General features: G+C 43.8%; 1 protein-coding gene across 1 annotated transcript in view; it reads left to right on the forward strand.

The window, feature by feature from the left end:
* The first annotated feature begins 3,588 nt into the window (after positions 1-3,588).
* LOC308097874 (inactive phospholipase C-like protein 2) overlaps positions 3,589-19,604 on the forward strand; it is a 98,990-nt gene continuing 82,974 nt past the window's right edge. The window contains exon 1 of the mRNA XM_080445972.1: positions 3,589-4,361. Coding sequence (XP_080302098.1) covers positions 4,041-4,361 — 321 coding nt within the window. The 5' untranslated portion in view covers positions 3,589-4,040. The remainder of the gene's footprint in view (positions 4,362-19,604) is intronic.

Here is a 19,604-nt window from a genome sequence, read left to right on the forward strand (position 1 = left end):
ACACAGGTCTCACAATCTGCCACTGCTGTTTGCTGGTTTGCTGAAACAATCATAAGACTCCCATAAATTGCTGTGTAAACTATGGGTGACAATATTGCTGTTCGTGGACTACAGCTCAGCATCAACACCCAGCAAAGCTTAACACAGAGCTCAGAGACCTAGAAGCATGTGAGACTGGATACTAGACTTCCTGTCAAACCAACATCAGGTGGTGAAAATTGGCAGCACATCTGACCCCCTGACCCTCAACACTGGAGCACCCCAGGGATGCGTGCTGAGCCCTGATTACACCCAATGAATGGTCTGATAAATCGCGGGTATAGGTCAGTATGTCGCCTACTTTGCCCATTCAATGGTCTGATTCAACGTGATAATGTCCCATTCAATGCATTGATGGCATCCGAATCAGGTGTCTCTACTTCCTGTCAACTCTTAACCCTTAACATCAAAAAGACCAAGGAGGGGAGCCCGCTGGCCTAGCGGTCCAGGCGCATACCACATACGCTGGCAATCCGACCTTTGCTGTGTGTCACCTCCCCATTTCCTGTCAGCCTACCGTCTTGTCAAATAAAGGCATAAAAAGCCCCAAAAATATCTTTAAAAAAAAAATAAGACCAAGGAGCTGATCGTGGACTTCAGGAGGCCACGGAGAGATCATGCGCCCATCCTCATCGATGGAGCTGCAGTGGAAAGGGTCAGAGAGGAGGAGCTCAAATGGGAGAGACACACCACACACGTGAGGAAAAAGGCTCAGCAGCGACTGTACTGGCTTCGCCGCCTGAAGAAGTTCGGAGTAGGACACAGGATCTGACCTCAGGCAGTACAACAGCTCAGTTGAAGGCTTTCTATCAGTCTGTGTTACGGCCTGATACGGAAACTGTACTGCCCGAGAAAGGAAAAACCCAAAGCGATCATAAGCGTAAGCGAGTGCATAATGGGAGGCGAGCTCCCCGCGCTCCAGGAGCTGTACAAGAAGCGGTGTGTAGTCAAAGCCCAGCGCATCATCAAGGACAAGCACCACCCCAGCCACAAACTGTTCAAACCCCAACAACGACCGGGCAAAAGAGGCCTATACCGCAGTATAAGGGGCAACACCACCAGGTTCATGCACAGGTTCCACCTGGCTACCGTCAGACTGCTGAACAAGGCATGATCACCGCCTGTCGTCAGGCTGGTCTTAGACTTTTACTTTTCTTCTTGGGCCTACCTGTGGATTATACCAGGGAGACAGTTACCTTATGGGGACTATGCGGTCGACACGCACTGACACTTTACACCTTAATCCCATGTACAACTGTCTTTTGTTTTTTCTCGCACCTTAACTAACGTCCTATAGCATATCATGTACAGTATATATCTGCTGTTATGCTCACGCACGGCACCTTTATGTCTTACCTCAGGTACTGTACTTACCGCACCTTCTTATGTCTTACCTCAGGTACTATGATCTGCACTAAATGTGCAGATCATGTGCAAATGTGCTGTTTTTTATTGATTGATCTCTCTTCCCCCTTGCCTCCCTTCTTCTTCTTCCCTTTCTTTTTTTATGGAAATAACAAAAACGATGGTGCTTGCACAAAAACGAATTTCACCCACTGTTTTACACCTGTAAACCTTGATTCTGGTACAGGTGTACCATTATGCAATTATGGGCTTTTAAGTCCCTATTTTGGTTGTCATTAAGCTTGTTGTCTCCCAGCATGCCTTTGGCTTTGGCAGGCTCTGCCGTCAGCTCATTCTCCATGCCATGCTGTTTTTATTGTCTTAATTAAGTTGTGGCATTGCCTTTAGCCTAATTAACATCTCATTATATGGTATATGGTTCTATATTATATATTGATTTGCACCCTCAGTGGGATTATAAATGGGTCTATATTATCTCTGGTTATTGCTCATGACTCGTCATGAACTTGAACTATTTGCCTGATGGTGTGAGTTGGCTTGACGTATGGGCTGAGTTGAGGGATTCATTCTACAGTAGCCTACATTACTGTTCTCACAACAGAGATACCATACCCTTCTAGGAGGAGGTCTTCTGTCTGCAAGTGAAGTAGTATATTGTGTGTGTGTGCGTGTACATGCGTGTGTGCATGCGTGTACGTGTGCGTGGCTGCGTGCATGTGTGAGAATGAATGAATGTTGCTAATTTTCATGGTTCTGTTGTCACAGTCCCAGGCAGTGCTGTGTGTTTTCTTTGTATGTGTTGTCAGTGTCTGTGCTCTGTGTGGGCGTATGTGTGGGCGTAGGTTTGGCTGCAATTAACCATCTTGGCTCACCTGTTCCCAGTCTCCTCATGCTCGCCCAGCCTCGCCAGTCAACACGCCTGCCTGCCATCAGTTCATCAGACAGTATTTCTGTCTCCCAGTATTTTCAAACCTAGCTCTTCACTCCACTCATCCTCAGATCATTGAACAACCTGCTGTGGTAGTAGACGCTTCAGTATTATGGTCTCTCTCTAGTGTTTGTTCTTTATGAACTTCAGTGTTCCCTTGTCATGTGCTCTTTTGCTATTCTTGGAGGTTTTTGCCTGTTGGATTTGTGCTTGTATATTCATTCTCCTCTCCTCTGCCTCAGATCTCACTCACCTGCCCACTTGCCTGCCAGTTGCTCGGCTCTGTCTGACACCTTGCCCCGCTCATTCCCGGTTTGTGTTAAACACCCTTGAACTTTTGTTCTGTGTCTGTGTCTGCATTTGGCTCCGCCAGTTCTTGGTATTGTGACATCTTTCTATTTGTTAGATGACATTAATTGCCAACCTAAATATTGGGTATATAAAGGGGAGGTGCAACAAGTACTGGTGAACAAAAGCTTTTGTCCTTGATAAATCTTCAAATCCCCCTTTATTTAGAGAGAGAGAAAGGGCAATAAATCTCAACCTCCTCCACAAGCTGATTCACAACCTGGAATGGGCTTGAATAGGCCATTAATGTTATATAGAGCATAGAAAATTAAGAAATTAAGTGATGCTTACAATGGATGAATGAACACGATAAGCATCAAAACACCTCTCATATCTCAAGGATAATGAGCCCTGTGCCTGCCAATATCGTGGGAACATCCCTAATTGGACTATAGGGAGGGACAGGGACATTTCCCACGACAAGTGAGCATCTTCAGCTGTCATCACTCTCTCATCCTCCCTATGGTCCATAAACTCCCCCTAAACAGACAAGTGTGACCTTCCATAGATGAATGAGGTCAATCATGTCATCAAAACGTATGATAGCCTATATATACAAACAATAATAGAGCTCCATGCGCCTGTCAACATAACTAGGGTTCATATCAAGTTAAATTGAACTGTGTCCTTGAGCTGAATGGACAGCATGCAATGGAGCCGTTTTAAATCTGCTCAGTGAGTGAGTCTAATTGACTTCTTCAACTCTGTTGCGTGCGTGTCGTGTCAGTGGCAGCGTCGTGACTCGTGTGCTGTTGTGTGTGTTTGTGCGTGAGCGCGCGTGTGCACCGGCAAATAATTGTGAAATCTTGCGCGCGCGCACGGTCTTGAATTTATCCCGCGGATGCACGTGGGGGGAGAAGCGCTCGCAGTGCATTCACAAGCAGTGAGTGGTCCAGCCGGCCAAGCAAGCAATGCGTTCCGTGGAGGAGAGTCACCAGAACTGGACGCGCTGCACAACATGGGCGCTACATGCTGTAGGGAGCTCAAGAGAGACGAAAGTGTGAGCTATACCAACAGAAGAGACATTGGTGCCTTTTTATCATAAGGCACTGAAAGACAGTATTTCGTCTTAAGGGTTCGTCTGGACGTGCGCGGAAAGCTAATCTGGATCCCGGGGACGCCATCTGCTCATTTCACGATCGAGCAGGACTGGAAGAGTTTGATCAGCTGCACATTTTTCAACCTCGCCGTGAGCCTCAGGTCCTTATACACGCGCCCTGATGATGTGCTGGTGATGATGATGAGCCCATGAAAGCGACCCCTAAACGTCCGCAGACTGTTAAACGAGTCCTCTGCTTGGAGACAATGGGCAATCACATTGTGGCATTGACGGTTGTACTGTAACACTGCTGGGTGGATCATGGCAGGGGTACATGCTTCTGAGGCTGTGTCGGGACGGTTCATAGATACTGCCATCGGCGCCCCTCCAGCTCAGGGCGCGACAAACATTGCGATTTTAAACAACGATGCCACCGCGGTGCCGGCGACTGGCACCCGGGCGTACTTGGACGTTTCGACCGCTGCCCTTGGTGGTGCCGGGCACCCGGTCTATGGGGCCGAAGGAGTTTATACCAATGGACGATATAAGGACCACGGCAGCCCCAGGATTGGCGGTAGGAGCCGTGATAATTCCGCTGATCGAAGTCATGGAGGAATAAACACACCTTGCGGCATTATGAAGGTTGGTTGATATAGGCATTCTCTTCTTGAGTGATCAAGGTGACAGACCACCAGGGGTGATGATAACATGCATGCAAAATAATAATAAAAGCTTTGCAACGCAACACCTTGAGTGTTAAACCTATATAGCAATTAAATGTACACTCTTTAATTGACTTACTTTCATTCACAAGAAGTTGGTTTTAGATGTGCTTCTCATGGATGACACATGCCCTTACAAGGAGCAACATTGTTACAAGGATCCAAGTGTCCAGACATGTCTGATAGAGTTATAACAATGTAATGTCAGTGAAGCTGCTGCTGTCTGCCTGATCATTCTGTTCTAGTATGTTGCCAGCTGCTGCTTCTGCCCATTGCACATCAAAGCCGGTGCAATGGGCTAAAGGTCCTCCCAATGGTTTACCTCTAGGCTAGCTATTACACTCCTCTGTAGAAAACTTTGGCAAATTGGCACTAGGCCATGCAGCATTGATTGCCCAAAAAATAATGCCAAAAGTGTGTGTGTGTGTGTGTGTGTGTGTGTGTGTCTGGGTGTGTGTGGGTGGGTGTGTGGGTGGATGTGCGGGGGAGGAGGTCATGCACACCTCCAAATACTGGTGCACCTTAGAGTCGAGTCTAAGGTGCCTTGGCACCTTTTAGGTGCCAAGGTACACCTGGCATAGCCAAAAGATCCCAGGGCACACCTATATATATATATATATATATATGTGTGTGTGTGTGTGTGTGTGTGTGTGTGTGTGTGTGTGTGTGTGCGTGCGGGGGAGGGCGGTCATGGACACCTCCAAATACTGGTGCACCTTGGCTTAGACTATAGCCTACCTTTAATTAGTAGCCTCAAGTAATGCTAATTCACACTATAATGCTCATTTGCTCAACCACTTAGAATAATGGTGATGTAAACAAAAGTAGCTTAACAGATCTCTCAGGATGTTATCCGGTTTCTTTACCCTTTTATGCATGAGGATGCATTGTCTATTTCATTAGCTGAACAGAAATGACCTTGGATTCCCATTGGTGGAGTTTGAAGTATGTGTAGGTGAGAGACACACTGGAGAGTGGCATTCTATATCACTGCGTGTCACTGTGCCAGTTTGCTAGGCAACCGCCACATAAACCCAGGAAAATTCTCCCTTTCCCCCCATTATTGGATTCCCGGCATGTGGGTGGGTGAACAGACAGCCTGCTGCCTCCCAGAAACGTGTGTGTGCGCACATGTTGCCTACACACATGTGCTGTGCATGTACCCACATAATGTATAGTGCAGTGTGGGGGTGGGACGATAATCGTTATTATATTGTTCATCGTGATTAAAAAAACGCTCCCAATAATCGCATGGCAGAGATTTTTTTTTATCGTGAAATTGTCCTCCATCGTACACTGGGATCAATTCACCTTTGCCGAGCTGCATAGACATCCGGTATCACTTAAACCCTCTATAATTGGTAAAACGGACCTGTAACGAACGTACTGGATACAGTCTTTTTTTTCCACTCTCTACCAGATCTCTTTGCCAAAAATAGCCGATCTACAAGCTCACAACTGCGACGCGTTGTGAGCTTGTAGATCGGCTAATGTTGGCAAACGTTCACCCCAGAATGTGGATGCTGGGGTTCAAGTGGTTAGCAAAAGTGGCATTTTAAGAGTTTTAAGCATATTTTGATTATCGAGATGAAATCGATAAATCGCAATTATTTTGGTCACAATAATCGTAACATGAAATGTTCATATCGTCCCATCCCTAGGTGGTTCTCAGCCTTTTATGGACCAGGGCCCACTTGAAAAACTTCTTTTGTGTGAATTTGTGGCCATCGGCTGCCGTGTAATGGTCTGATGGGTGGATTTGTGTGCATTTTCAAAGCTTGCTTATTTTAATGATCAATCAATCGACTGTTTTCCACCTTGGATCAATGGAGCCTACGTAGTATACTTTAAGTTCTTATTTATTGGTATCACTTTTTAATATTAATGGTCATATTATCATTAAAAGTGTTTTGCCAGTTATTTGGGGGCCCAGTTGCAATACCCTTGCGGCCCAGCAGTGGGCCCCGGCCCACAGTTTGAGAACCGGTGTGGAATGCCCTCCCTTCAGCCCTGAAATCCCTAAATGCTCTTGCAAGATTTAAGAATGACCTCAAATCATATAATGGCTCCATCTTAACACTAACTTGGTCATAGTTAGATCCCTACCCCGGATAGCTCCATCTGCTTTGGATTCTTCTCTTAGGGTACCTCTTGTCCTATATGTATTGCTCCCAACTCTATATATTAGGAACTTTATATATAAGTATACATTTTCCTATGTTTCATGGTTGTTTGTGCAGTATGTTGCGTGTTGTTGTCTCAAGGTGGACCACAATGGAAACAAGCTACAGCTTTTTTTGTGTATAGTCCAACCGCCAATAAAGTATTCTAGCCACTACATCTAGTGATGTAGTGGCAGGAGTATGCAGTGTAAAAATGTACCCTTATGAGATATTACTCCGTATTTTCGTATCCTCCAGTTTAGACCATGGGGTTCTTATGCTACCAGTAGTTACCTTACTGCTCCCAGTGTTGACCGTGTCTGTTCTTTGGAATCAATATGCCTGTTCTTTGGAACATTTGGAGTATCAAACGGGACAGAGGCCACAAGGCCCTCATCTTCCTCCAGACCGTCCAGTCTAATTCACTCAAGTTTAGAAGAATAATATGACAGGAATGCTTCAGGGGATCAGGCTGTCTAAACATGACTGATCTCAGCTCTTTAAAAGCTGACTGTCTCAGTGCCATGTTAGTGTGATCATATTATTACACACAGCTCTCCTGTGGTGCCTGCTAAGCACAGTGTGCTGGGATATCGTGCCCCTCGTTCAATGTTGCTGTAGTCTTTCTAACGTGATGTCTGATTTATAGGCCTATACTTGCACTGTGTTGTGTGCCAGAAATAGCCCCACTCCTTTGGGGTGTCTCTTTTCACTGTAGATTTGCACATACGTAAAATTTGTACTCTGCATTCACCCATCCTAACTATTATTTAGGTGCAGTTGGCACTATTAATACAACGGGCACGATCTACAAGCTCACAACGCGTCATGATGCGGTGCGGTGTGAGCGTGTAGATCTGCTCTTTTCTGTGTACGACACAGACACACAGCTAATGATGAATTAGGCCTCCGTGTAGACACACCTCTGTGGATTCAGAGTAGAGACCTGAAAACTTTCCCCATGCACTGAAGCTGGAGCCGAGACCAGCTGAAATGGTCCATATGATGTAATGTTCAAGGGTGGCTGTAAGATTGAACAGCTTGAATGACAGCAGTGAAATTCTGGCAGACAACTCATCTACGTGTGTGTGTATGATTGTGTGTGTGTGTGCGTGTGCGCGCGCATGTGTCTCTCTCTGAAGTTGCACGGAGAGTCGAAGACCCATATGAGTCCGCCATGCTGTCTCTGAAGAATACATTTAAAAAAGAAATGGAGGATTATAGATACTATGACTAACTTTTCTTTATTATATGAATAGATTTTAGTCATGGAACAATGTTCCCAGTCCAACGTAACCTTGTTAGGGTTCTAGCTGTCCTTCTTTAGGGGTTCATATTAACAGTGTTCCGCCGTACCGTGTTCATAAATGTTTGCATAAGTGCTCTGACTGCTTGCCTTCATGACAGCTTTGTAGAACAGGTTTCTGCTTTCAGTACTGTATATATAATGTCCTGTGCGCGACAAAACCATTTTCAGAAAAAAGGCTATAACAAACGTGTACATCAAAAAGACCAGAGAGATTTTCACAGTTATGCTCGGCACATGGCCAAGGACACTGTTCCATCTCTTTGACCACCTCTGGAAAGGAACATTTTGTATCCCATAGCTGTGACGCCATGAGCACCTTAAGAGAGAAGCCACGGTGAGGAAACTGGGTCATCGTTCATGTAGGTTTAATTCATGTCTCGCTCCATCATAGACCCCGACACTTCAATAGCGAGGGGGTGGTGCTGGTGGGGGTGGTAAATGAGTAATTACATCACTGCATTTACCTCGTTAACTTGCACTACCCTGGGTGGACCCAATGAGAGGAGCCCGTCCCTTAAGTCAGTGCTGCTCAACGTTTTTTATTTCAAGGACCCCATTTGATATAATTCTCTAAGTGATAATTTAACTAATTGAGAGTGTACAAAATGGAACAAAAAAGACCTGCACCTTAAGTGGGCATCCAAACACTGTCGTCTTATCGTGTCCACAGTGAGGTGTTATCGTGGATAGACTATAAAGTGGCTGGGGGGATGTCGGGGGGGGGTGACTTGCAGTCTTGTTATGTAAGCCTGGACAGCTGTAAGGCCGACTCCAGTCTGGCTGTCGGGTGTTGGGAGTGCAGGCCAACTGCCAGCCAGCGTGCCCGGCGGAGAAGAACAGGATTTGCCTGAAGAATGTGATTATGACAACCATCCATCGACAGCCCCAGTACATGAATTGCAACTCCTTAGTCCCTCCCTCATCTCTGTCGTCCTAACGAGGATCGAAGTGAAGATCAAACATGTGCAAGAAGGAAAGAAATGTGTGCCTTCATGCATGATTACAGTGTTATGGACCAATTAGCATAAGGATCACATGGTCACCAGTCTGTCTTAATGGAGGCCTTTCACACCCCCCCTCCCACTTAATCTGTCCGCCCTTGAATGACAGGATAGACAGGAGACGGGGAGTTTTTTTTCTACGGAGCAACTACTGAAGATATGTAGCCAATATTTGGAGTTGCATCTCGACGAGGTAACTACACAACCCAAACCTCTACCAACATGTGTGCTTTAACACTCCGATAGATGTCAGGCGTCCGTCTACCTTATTACCTCAAGATTTCACTGAGATAAATGACACAAACACGACGACATGTATTGTCTGACTCAGTCCTGGGGATTGTGATGAAAGGGACTGTCCGAGGGTGTGCGACAGAAGAGAATGTGTGAGGTGAAGATGTCACAATTAGAGCCGGACCAATGGCATTCCCGATTTTGGAGAGTCCTAGATCACCGATTATTACGATGTTTTGACAGATATTTTGTAAAAGAGAGAGTGCAAAATCTTGAAATCTCTTTCCAAAACTTAGATTCGATGAAAGTTTCTATTTGAGAACATTTAACTTATAAGCAAATAAAATAAACGCTAATTTAAGCCCTATTCAAAAAAGAAAAAAGTCTCTCTACAAGCTCACATCTCCTCACAATCTGTTGCGGGAAAAAATAATTTTAACATTGGCTGAAAGAAATTACTAATACTGAAAAAAAGTTAAATAATAGCCGATATATTGGCCAAAGCGATATATCAGCTCTATTTTCCATTTGCTGAAGATGTAAACAAATAAGCTCCTATGTTTTCATCCTCAGAATTGTTTACTACCTTATTTACATCTAGGCCATCTAAATATAGGGTAATATCGCTTTCATGGAAGGTTATAATACCCTGTTCTACTTGTTTTTAAATAACAGAAGATCCTGTGAGTATAAATAGTAATTTGAGATAGTTTTTTTTGAAAGCCTTTGTCTCCAGACATGCCTCTGGCTAAATGACGCATTCTACAACATACATGCTACTACAGAATGCAAAATGTTCACAGTAAAAGCCTTCTTTCGCCTGAATATCCTGGCCTTTCCCCATCGGGCCAATGACATCCTAAAGAGGCTTATGCAGATCTCTCCCAGGGCGTCTCAGACGAGGCCACAACGTCTGAACCGACTGCCCCCCGATTGATCCCCCTGCCTCGTTACTGATATGCCCCGTGGCAATGGAATTCTTTCCCTAATGTGAGTAAGACCCTGACCCGGTGCTGCCCGGATTTAGCTGATCCACCTAAATACAAGCCTCAACTAATAACACTGATTACATGTAGCTGGATCATCTAGCGTGATGAGAATAACAACCGGAGGAGTTCTACGCCTCAGTGCTCATTATCAAAGGCTTTGCGGTGGAAGGTACATCAGACATTTCTCTCTCTGACCGGTATCACACATTTAATTAAATATACCGGAACTACGATGGGCAAAGTAATCAGTCCCTTTTTCTTTTTTTACCGTGCCCTCAAAAGTAGGCCAATCACAGCTCATGCCACTATATGACGTGATGAAACCGAATGATCACCTCCGGACACATGATGAGCTGTCTGCACAAACAAGAAATGTCTGGTGAATTGAAAGTGAAACTCATGAAGAGTGTAAAAGTTGTGTCGTACAGTAGTTAATAATATATGCATTTGAAAAAAACAACTAGAAATATCAAGTATTTAAACATCACGGTTGTATGCTTCCACCAACCAGTTGCCTTTTCCTTCTGTTTCTGCCCAGAGATTCATGGTATACTGTATGTATGAAGACTTTGGAGGTCCTTTACCTTTGACCGCCTACTTCTGATCAACCGGACAACCCGTAAACATAATGCTTTATAACACACTTTATTTTAATCTTCATACATTAAAAGGAATTTATGAAGATTACTATTTCCATTTGAAAATAAATATTACGAAAAGCGACCGACTCCGGATAAGCGGTTGAAGATGGATGGATATTACGAAAAGGCCTTGACATAAAAGTAGGTTTTCAGAAGGGATTTAAAAGATGACACTGACGGTAACATACCATTGCTAGCTAGATATTGGACTGGGAGGCCAGACTCTCTAGCCTTCACTGAATTTCTTAAAATAATCTTGTGTAAGGTTTTCTTAGAAGCCAGGGGTGTTAAATTAATTGGAATATTTGCATAGCACGCTCTGGAGCATTAACTCTGAATGTGAAAAATTGACCCATTGAATGAACAATTTTATTGTGTGTAGTTTGGGGAATGTGTGCTGGAATGTGTTGAAAAGGAGATAGAAGATGGTGCAAGTCTATAACTGATGATGTCATCTGGCACTCTCAAACCAGCTCTGTGTGAAATATGAACATTTCAAATAGCCCCATCATATTTGGATCTGTAGCTTGGCTTCATGCAAGGGTCAACAATTCGAACAATAAAATTCACTCACAGTGAATCATATCCTTGTACCCTGCAGCTATTTCCCAACCAAAACTCCAACGAAGACTGATACGATCTTCTTGATAATGATCAAAACAAAACAATAACCATACTTGATTTGATTTGTTTTTCTTTTCCCCCCCAACACAATCACAAAATGCTTCTGTGTTTCTGTTTGATGTTGCCCTGAAAGGCTATTGCCAGTTCTGCTGTAAAATGCATTTATCTCCTCAAAACATTTCATTACTTGAGGCTGTGTACATTCTACTAGACTCTAGAGCAACTCCCATGCAAGTGCCTGCACAGAGAGAGTAGGGAGAGTCTATATTTCCTCCCGTACTCCTGTTTCTTAAGGGGGATCCGCTGCTTTATAATCCTTCCTTGTCCTCTATTCCCTCACTGGATAATGACTTGACCTAAGTGAACAGGAACCTCTATTAGCCATGTGTGAAATTGGGGCCCAGATGAAAAGAAGGACTTCTCAATGAGGGACAATTGATTTGACCGGACTTTGGGCCGTGTGTAGGCAGATGCTTATTATCATTCACAAGGACCCATTGGCCTTTACAATATAACAGTTAAAGTAGGATACAATGTTTTTAATATGTGGTCCAGATGTCAGAATGTATTTAGTTATTTTGTAATTTATGTTGTTTGCATTTGTGCAGATAAGCTATTTGGCTCGTCCTAGGTAATTGCATGAGTATTCAGTTGTAGCGGGCTGGATGTTTCCCAGGGTCACTTAGACTATAAGGAGCATGCTGCTGTTGTTGATGGATGAATAGGAAGACACGGCCGTGGCAGCAGCTCCACCAGGCAGGCCTGTGTTCTGACATGTTTACTGGAAAATGAACATGCACCACTTCCCTTTCAAATCACATGTCTCTGTGCTGTCTCTGCCTGCTCTGAATGCTGAGACTGTCAGGGAGAGAATGACACAGTTCACCAAGACGGACGTGCTGCATGATAATAACACTTTGAAATCTTGAAAATGGTTGTCGAACATGGGGAAAATCAATCACATGTTCATTGTTTTAACATTAGAGGAAAGTGGACTGTGCATTGTGTGAGCTGTGAGCATATTACCATTATAAATATAGAACATAAAACCTTATTGATAGCAGTGTTAGGGAGTAATGTTAGCGGAGATACTAGTCACTTAACAACTCAAACCATTTACTTCAGTTGCCCAGGGGCCCCCAGGGGTCTATACCTTCCGTTTTTCCATCACCAAATCTCTTCACTGAAAATAGCGGCTCAGTTTGTAGATCTGCTTTTGTCACAGAATATTAGCATTTTTTTGCCAAATGTTCACCTATTATGACAAAATAGTCAGTGGGTGAAATTATTATTTTTGTGTGCTGCATAATTGCTGATACTGATATCGTCAAAAAAGGGTAATTAATGGCTGGATCAGGCTCTACTGTCAACTGTGCCTCACTATACCAAAAAGTCTCTTCATGGAGAGATTCATGTTGATTTTCACCTTGCTGACATTCTTAATTTCATTGTTATAAAATGCCATCAGTGTTGACACTGTAGGTGTAGGCATTGACATTTTGCTAGGTCATTTGTTGTCAGATCCAACGTCCTGTGATCTTTGTTGCCAGATCTCACAGGAGTGTTGCTAAGACTGTCAGGTGTCAAACATTGTAAATTTTCTCCTGATTTGCCAGAGAAATGCCGTTTTAGTGTCAGAATGTTTGGAAGATATGTGGCTTGTGAAAAACGGGTCCAATACTTCTGTGAATGTGGGGCGAAAGAATGTGTCATCGTTTGATTCACATCTCCCATTGGAATTAATAGACTCAGGACTTGCCACTGGTTTCCTAAAGGGGTGGGGTACCTACAGTATGTGATACAGATACAAGATGAATTAATTAATTTTATTTGTATAGTGCTTTTGTAGTCAGCCGATAAAACGAGTTAAGCAATCAGAGCTGACAAAGCACATATCCTTAGGAAAAACACAGGAAATGACTCTAAGATGAATCATGACGTTCTCATCAGAGATTGTTTAGAACCAATTTTTGGAACTTACCTGACACTTCTGTTTTATAATTTGCCTATACCCACGTAGTTATTATATACGTAGGCATAATTGATGATTATTATGATAATGATGTGTAAATATTTTCTGAAAGCACCAATAGTCATCCCCACAATATTAATTATTATTGATATGGTATTTAGTATTTAGTTGATTGCTATTTTGTCAAAACTAGACCGGTGCCCAACCTACTCGGGAACGATGCAAGTCAGAAGTGCATGCCCCACCCGGTTATGTAATATCCGTTGTACCCATCTGTCTGTCTGTCTCTGATCTGGAGATCCGCTCATCTGACCGGCGACTTCCCACTCACTCAGCGCTTCACTCTCTCAGGTCCTCTGTTGGAGGGATGGTTCTCGAGATAGGTGAACTACAGACGCACACACACACGGACAGACAGACTTACAGAGATTTTACGTATCTATTGTAAGATATTGTGATATTTATTATGTCCATCTCACCCAGCCATAATTTGAATGGCTTGTATTAGAGTAATAATGCAGTAATTTTAGATAGAATGAATGGTGTAGCAGTGATGTACTTATACCTAGTAATACCACTACTAAAGTATACAATGCAGCAATACAATTATGTACACAAGAAGACAGGGACAATCTCTGCTAATCAAGTCAGAATTGGACTGGCATGGTCCTTGAAGTCCAATCTCTGGAACGGAGAACAGAAAACTCCCAGCCTGGCCTAGAAGGGGCTTTTTTGTTTCAGTTTGTGCCTCCTTGTCACTCCTCCCACTCCCCCCCTTGATTTGTAACCCTAGTGCCTTGAATTTCAAATCCCTTTCCATTACACCACCAAAGGGACCCCCATGTTGAAGGTAATCCCGCTGACGGGGCTGCAAGATAGTAAAATGGATGGCTCTGTTTCTCTGGATTTCTTTCATCGCACAACTTTATTAAAAAGAGTAGAAAGGGTTAGTAGCAGGTAAAAGCAGGTTTTATTTACCCAGTCATGAGGCGACGAGAGTGTCCACACATCCACACCAATTCATTCCTCTTGTTTCTCCCCAAAGGTAGTGTCTGATGGAGCAGTTTCCTACTTAAGCCTGCTCTGTTTCCAATTATACAGTATTATGTATTTAACTATTTAACTTTAAAACTTTCACAAACTGTGTGTGTGCGTGTGTGTGCGCTGTGCGTGCATGCGTGCGTGTCAGCCAGACAGAAACAGTGAGTGACGTTAGTGAAAGAACACATGCACACATGCAGATTGTAAATTGTGTGGGTTCACAGAACATATAATTTCAAGCACTGTAACAACTTTACTCACCAGTTAAGGAACAAAATTGGCTGACTGAAATGCAATAACAACGGAAGGCTAAATCATAAACTAGGAAAACCTAATAATGGAAGACCATAACAGGAAGAAGGAAGTGATGCAAACAGTGGCCCTGCAGACATTTTGGCTGCATTTATATATCAGACACGCCAGGGCTGATCTGCTGCTAGGACAGCATAGAGAGACAGAGAGAGAGAGAGAGAGAGAGAGTGTGAGTGTGAGACAGTACTGTGGAAAAATAAACTGTTCTGCGCACCTCGCAACTCAAACAAACACTGACAATCATCGCAATTCACAGATGAGTCCTGCTCCTGTTACACATCACATGATCACAGGGGGGACCCTGCTGTAGTCAAGCTGGCTCAGCATCATGACACATCTACATTACTGTGATTCATTGTGTCTGCGTACATGTGCATCTGTCAATGCGTTTCACATCTGAATCCATGGACTATACGGGAAATGTGCTGTTTGGCTGATATACAGTAGTTATTGCACCATGTTGATGCATGCACACTACTCTACTGCTGTGGTTCTCAAACACTTTCATGTTGACCCATTAACACATTCCATGCCAGAGGTTAATATCATAATGTGCTCACCAGTGCCAGCGTTTTATTGTTATTTGTTTTTTTCGTGTCGCCACAGACCTCGCTAAATAAGTTAAAAGTGCGCGTTCATTTGGTTCTAAACACACAGGGGATGTGTGTGAAACGGCCAGCGAAAGCCGTTTCGAAATCCCATCCGCCATCTTGAAGATACAGCGGTGAACGCTAAACAGTGATCAGCGAGGAGAAAAACAACAACCGAGAAAATCGACTTAGACAGGATCCCAGACAGGAAGCGGATACGATCGAAAAAAAACGGAACCCGAATAATTCCGTTTCCGGTGGTGCTACCGGAAACGGAAGTGGATCAAAAATTCATTTCAATAAAAATAAAAAAAACACCGGTTCGCGTAGATCTACGCGATTGGCACGTGGCGGCTTTAAATAGGTTCGCGTAGATCTACGCGATTGGCAGTCAATGTGTTAAGACCCAGAGGCCGATTCTACAAATGCCTTTTTTTTTTTTTTACTTACATTTTTATCCCACGATTTTGTAACCCTATTTTTTTACATCCAGTGCCAATTTTCTATGTAATCCTGGGCACTACCTTCCCTCTGCCAAACTAGGGAGGCCAGGGCCGAGCTCATGCCTCCTTCAATGCATGAGAGCCAACTGACCTTCTTGTCACCTGACAGGGGAGAGGTTCCCTGGTTGGACGTAGCGCGTGGAAGGAACACGTTATTCCAACCCAACCAGTTCCTTTCCCCTCCATCAGACGCCCCGGCTGGCCAGGGGGATCTACAAATGCCTTCTAAACAACATTTTTCAAACACTTTCAAGATTTTTCAAAAACGCTAAAATCTAAAATGACACAGATTCTTTCCTGGTTTTAATGGGTTAAAGACCCCCAAATGTATGTGTATTTGGCCACGGTCCCCCAACTGAAAATATTTTGTACCAGCAGGGACCCCCATAAGAGAAAATGTGTTGAACAATTTTAAGAATCATTCAAAAGTAACTTAGGGACCATGCCGGCGGTCTGGCATGTTTAGCCCTTTGAAATACAACTTGACGTAATGCCGACCATTTTTCAACGCATGCCGTGGTTTTGTTTGATTCTCAAAGAAGCCATTGGATTACTATAATTTCAGTGTGACATGTAAATCAACTTGCAGAGACTTGAAACTTGCTAGAGGCAGGTAATCCAACACACTAAGTATCACTGTGTGGTTAACGATGCTCAAACATCCATGAGTTATTAACCGTGCAAAAATGTTGAGCCAACATTAACTCAATTATTCAGGTACGTTTGATAACATTGTAATGCCTTTGAAGAAAAAGGGCAATTATTAATGGGAGAATGGTCCATGTTTATGTACGATAATGGCCAAAGCAGTGAATAGACGATGGCATTCATTGATGATGGAATGGTCCTTTCTTTTATGAAGTAAGTGTGACAACATCACACGACCACAGACGGCTTAAATATTTCACACAACCCCAAACAAAATAAACAAACAAACCAACCTTGTAATAATTGCAGAAGGCTGCATTGTTTTATTTGAAGGCCTTGAAGTCAGAGATCTGAGCTGAAGCCTCTGCCTCTCCAGTTTTGCTTTTGGGATGATGTCAATGAATGCCAGTGCTGTGTCTGTGTTCTGTCTTGATTGTCTCTCCAGCACTCTTTATCGCTCTAACCTTGCACAGTGCTCAAACCCAGTCCACCCCGCACTTATCTACAGACTCTAGAGCAGTTGCCTCTACACCAGGATTGACTTCATATATGAGCTGGGATGTGCTGGCCACTGGGAAATTTGGGACTATTCCAGAACGTCCGCGCCATTCCAGGCCGACCAGGCCGGCCGGGGAAAAAAAAAGGAAAAAAAGGGTCTGGGTGGCCCAAAAAGTAAATATAACTCATGTAATTGGCCCACTGGCTTGTCTCTCATCTGAAATGGCCAATCCTTGAGTAGCACCGGCCCACATTACCTCCAGTATTTTATCCTTATTGTCCATTTTTCATTGTATATCTTTATTATAAATAATACATTTGTTTATTTTTTTATTATAAATAAAAATATACTAGTCATCGGTTAGTATTTGGGACCTCGCCGCGCGGCCGGAGGCAACATAAATTGGGGGCCCAGCACATCCCTGAAGCTGAGTGTCTTGCAATAATATACCATACTAGGTATAATACAAATTACTCTATATTTAAATAAATACAAGGCTCACGCAGGTTCAGATATGATGAGAGTTGGTGCATATGGAGAGGCCTGCTGTCTATTGTACTGTGTATCTGTTTACCACTGTGGTTGATGATAGGCACTGGCACAACAGAGCTTGCCAGGGATTCACAGATGGTGCCATTTCTTTTTTTTTTGCCTTGGCACAGATGGCACAGGATGAGAAGGAAAAAGGTTGGCTTTGTACACTGGTGTCGTGGTGGGTGCATATGAAGGTTGAAGATTATTTTAGATTAAATTCTTTCCCATTTCGCAGTAGTCCAGCTACTGATTGTTCTGGTCTGCGTGGGTGTTTGGTCAGAAAGTAGAATTTGCAATTTCTGTGGAGGCACGATATTTCTCTTGCGTGTAACTTCAAAAATAATTTTATATTAAATTGGCTTAAGGGGCTGACGAGCCCCATATATGGGCACAAAAGGGGGCATGCCCATATGTGGGCATATACTGATGACTTCAGCGATCTCTATATAAGAGCATAAGGGACTGACAGATACAGAGATCTGGTTGGCCAGAGCCACAGCTCCGACCGCTATGCCCAAATATGGTCATATGCATATATGGACCGACTGGATTTCAAAACGTGGCAGTTGGCACACGGAGCGGCAAGGACTCGAGGGAGCGCGGTACCCATTTTCGGATATCCAGTTGTCCAGAACCGCCGATCCAACCAATATGCCCATATATGGGCATTCCAATATATGGCCATACTGATGACATCAGTACAAGGGACAATAAAAGGACTGAAAGATACAGAGATCTCCATATATGGGCATAAAAGGGACACAGGTAGACCCGAACCTAAAGCTACAATCCTGAGCTCATTTTTATTTTATTCTCACACTGTGACTTGCTGCGGTTTGTTTGCCTATTTGAACTGACAGTTAGTTCATTGCATTGTTGTCTCCTGGTGTGTCAGTGTGACTTACTGCAGGTTACAGTGCGTGCACAGGCACGCCTGTCTACCTAAGCATTCCACAGATGCTATAAACTCACATGCACGCGCACGCACATACGCACACGCACACACACACACAGCTAAAACAAAGTGCATAATGGACAGTTATCTCCAGTACAGCTTCCCTTATCTAACTGTAAATTATTCTGGAAGAGAGAGAGCAAGAGAGAGAGAGAGAGAGAGGGGAGGGGGAGAGGTCTTGGTGGTGAAAGCTCATTATTCTCTCTCTCTCCAGATTCAATATTTTTATTGTACATCTTATATACAGAGTACACAAGGGTTATATTCTTTGGCTCTCGCTCATTAAACGTGTGTGTGTGTGTGTGTGTGTGTGTGTGTGTGTGCATGAGTGCGTGCATGCGTGCGTGCATGCGTGCGTGCATGTGGGCATCTATTCATGTTTGCAAGCACGTATCTGTGTGCTGATTCAGCCATCGGGATGTAATATATGAGATATCAGTTTGGGGATTTGAGCATGATGGCTGGTGCTGTGGTGGTCTTATGCTTTCCTCAGCTTTATCAGCTACCATGGGTCCCTGATCCCTATCTACACATCTGTGTATTCATGTTCTCTCTGTTTGTAGAGAGAGGGAGGGAGGGCTCGCGGGAATTATTCCATTTGACTGGAATATGTATGTATTTCTCTTTGTGTGAGAGAGAGAGAGAGAGAGAGAGAGAGAGAGAGAGAGAGAGAGAGAGAGAGAGAGAGAGAGAGAGAGAGAGAGAGAGAGAGAGAGATGAGAGAGAGAGAGAGAGAGAGAGAGAGAGAGAGAGAGAGGAGAGAGAGAGAGAGAGAGAGAGAGAGAGAGAGAGAGAGAGAGAGGAGAGAGAGACGAGAGAGAGAGAAGAGAGAGAGAGAGAGAGAGAGAGAGAGAGAGAGAGAGAGAGAGAGAGATAGAGATCACGGTGGTGAACGGCAGTAAGTTAAGAGGGAGGCAGGAGAGACTGGGAAGGATACCTGCGTGCAAATGAATGCTGGCTCTGTTCACGGCCCTTAACAAGTACAGTTTACCCACCTACCCGGAATGAATGCCTATAAATTGTTTTGATATATTATAGCCAATCTACAAGCACACAACACGTTGCTTATAGCAGTAGTTTTCATGTCAAGGACACCCCAAAATGATATGTATTTGGCCGCGGACCCCCCATCTGAAATTCTTTTGTGCT

Source organism: Gymnoscopelus braueri, assembly GCF_963280865.1.
Source record: "Gymnoscopelus braueri genome assembly, chromosome: 13".
Lineage (NCBI taxonomy): Eukaryota > Metazoa > Chordata > Actinopteri > Myctophiformes > Myctophidae > Gymnoscopelus > Gymnoscopelus braueri.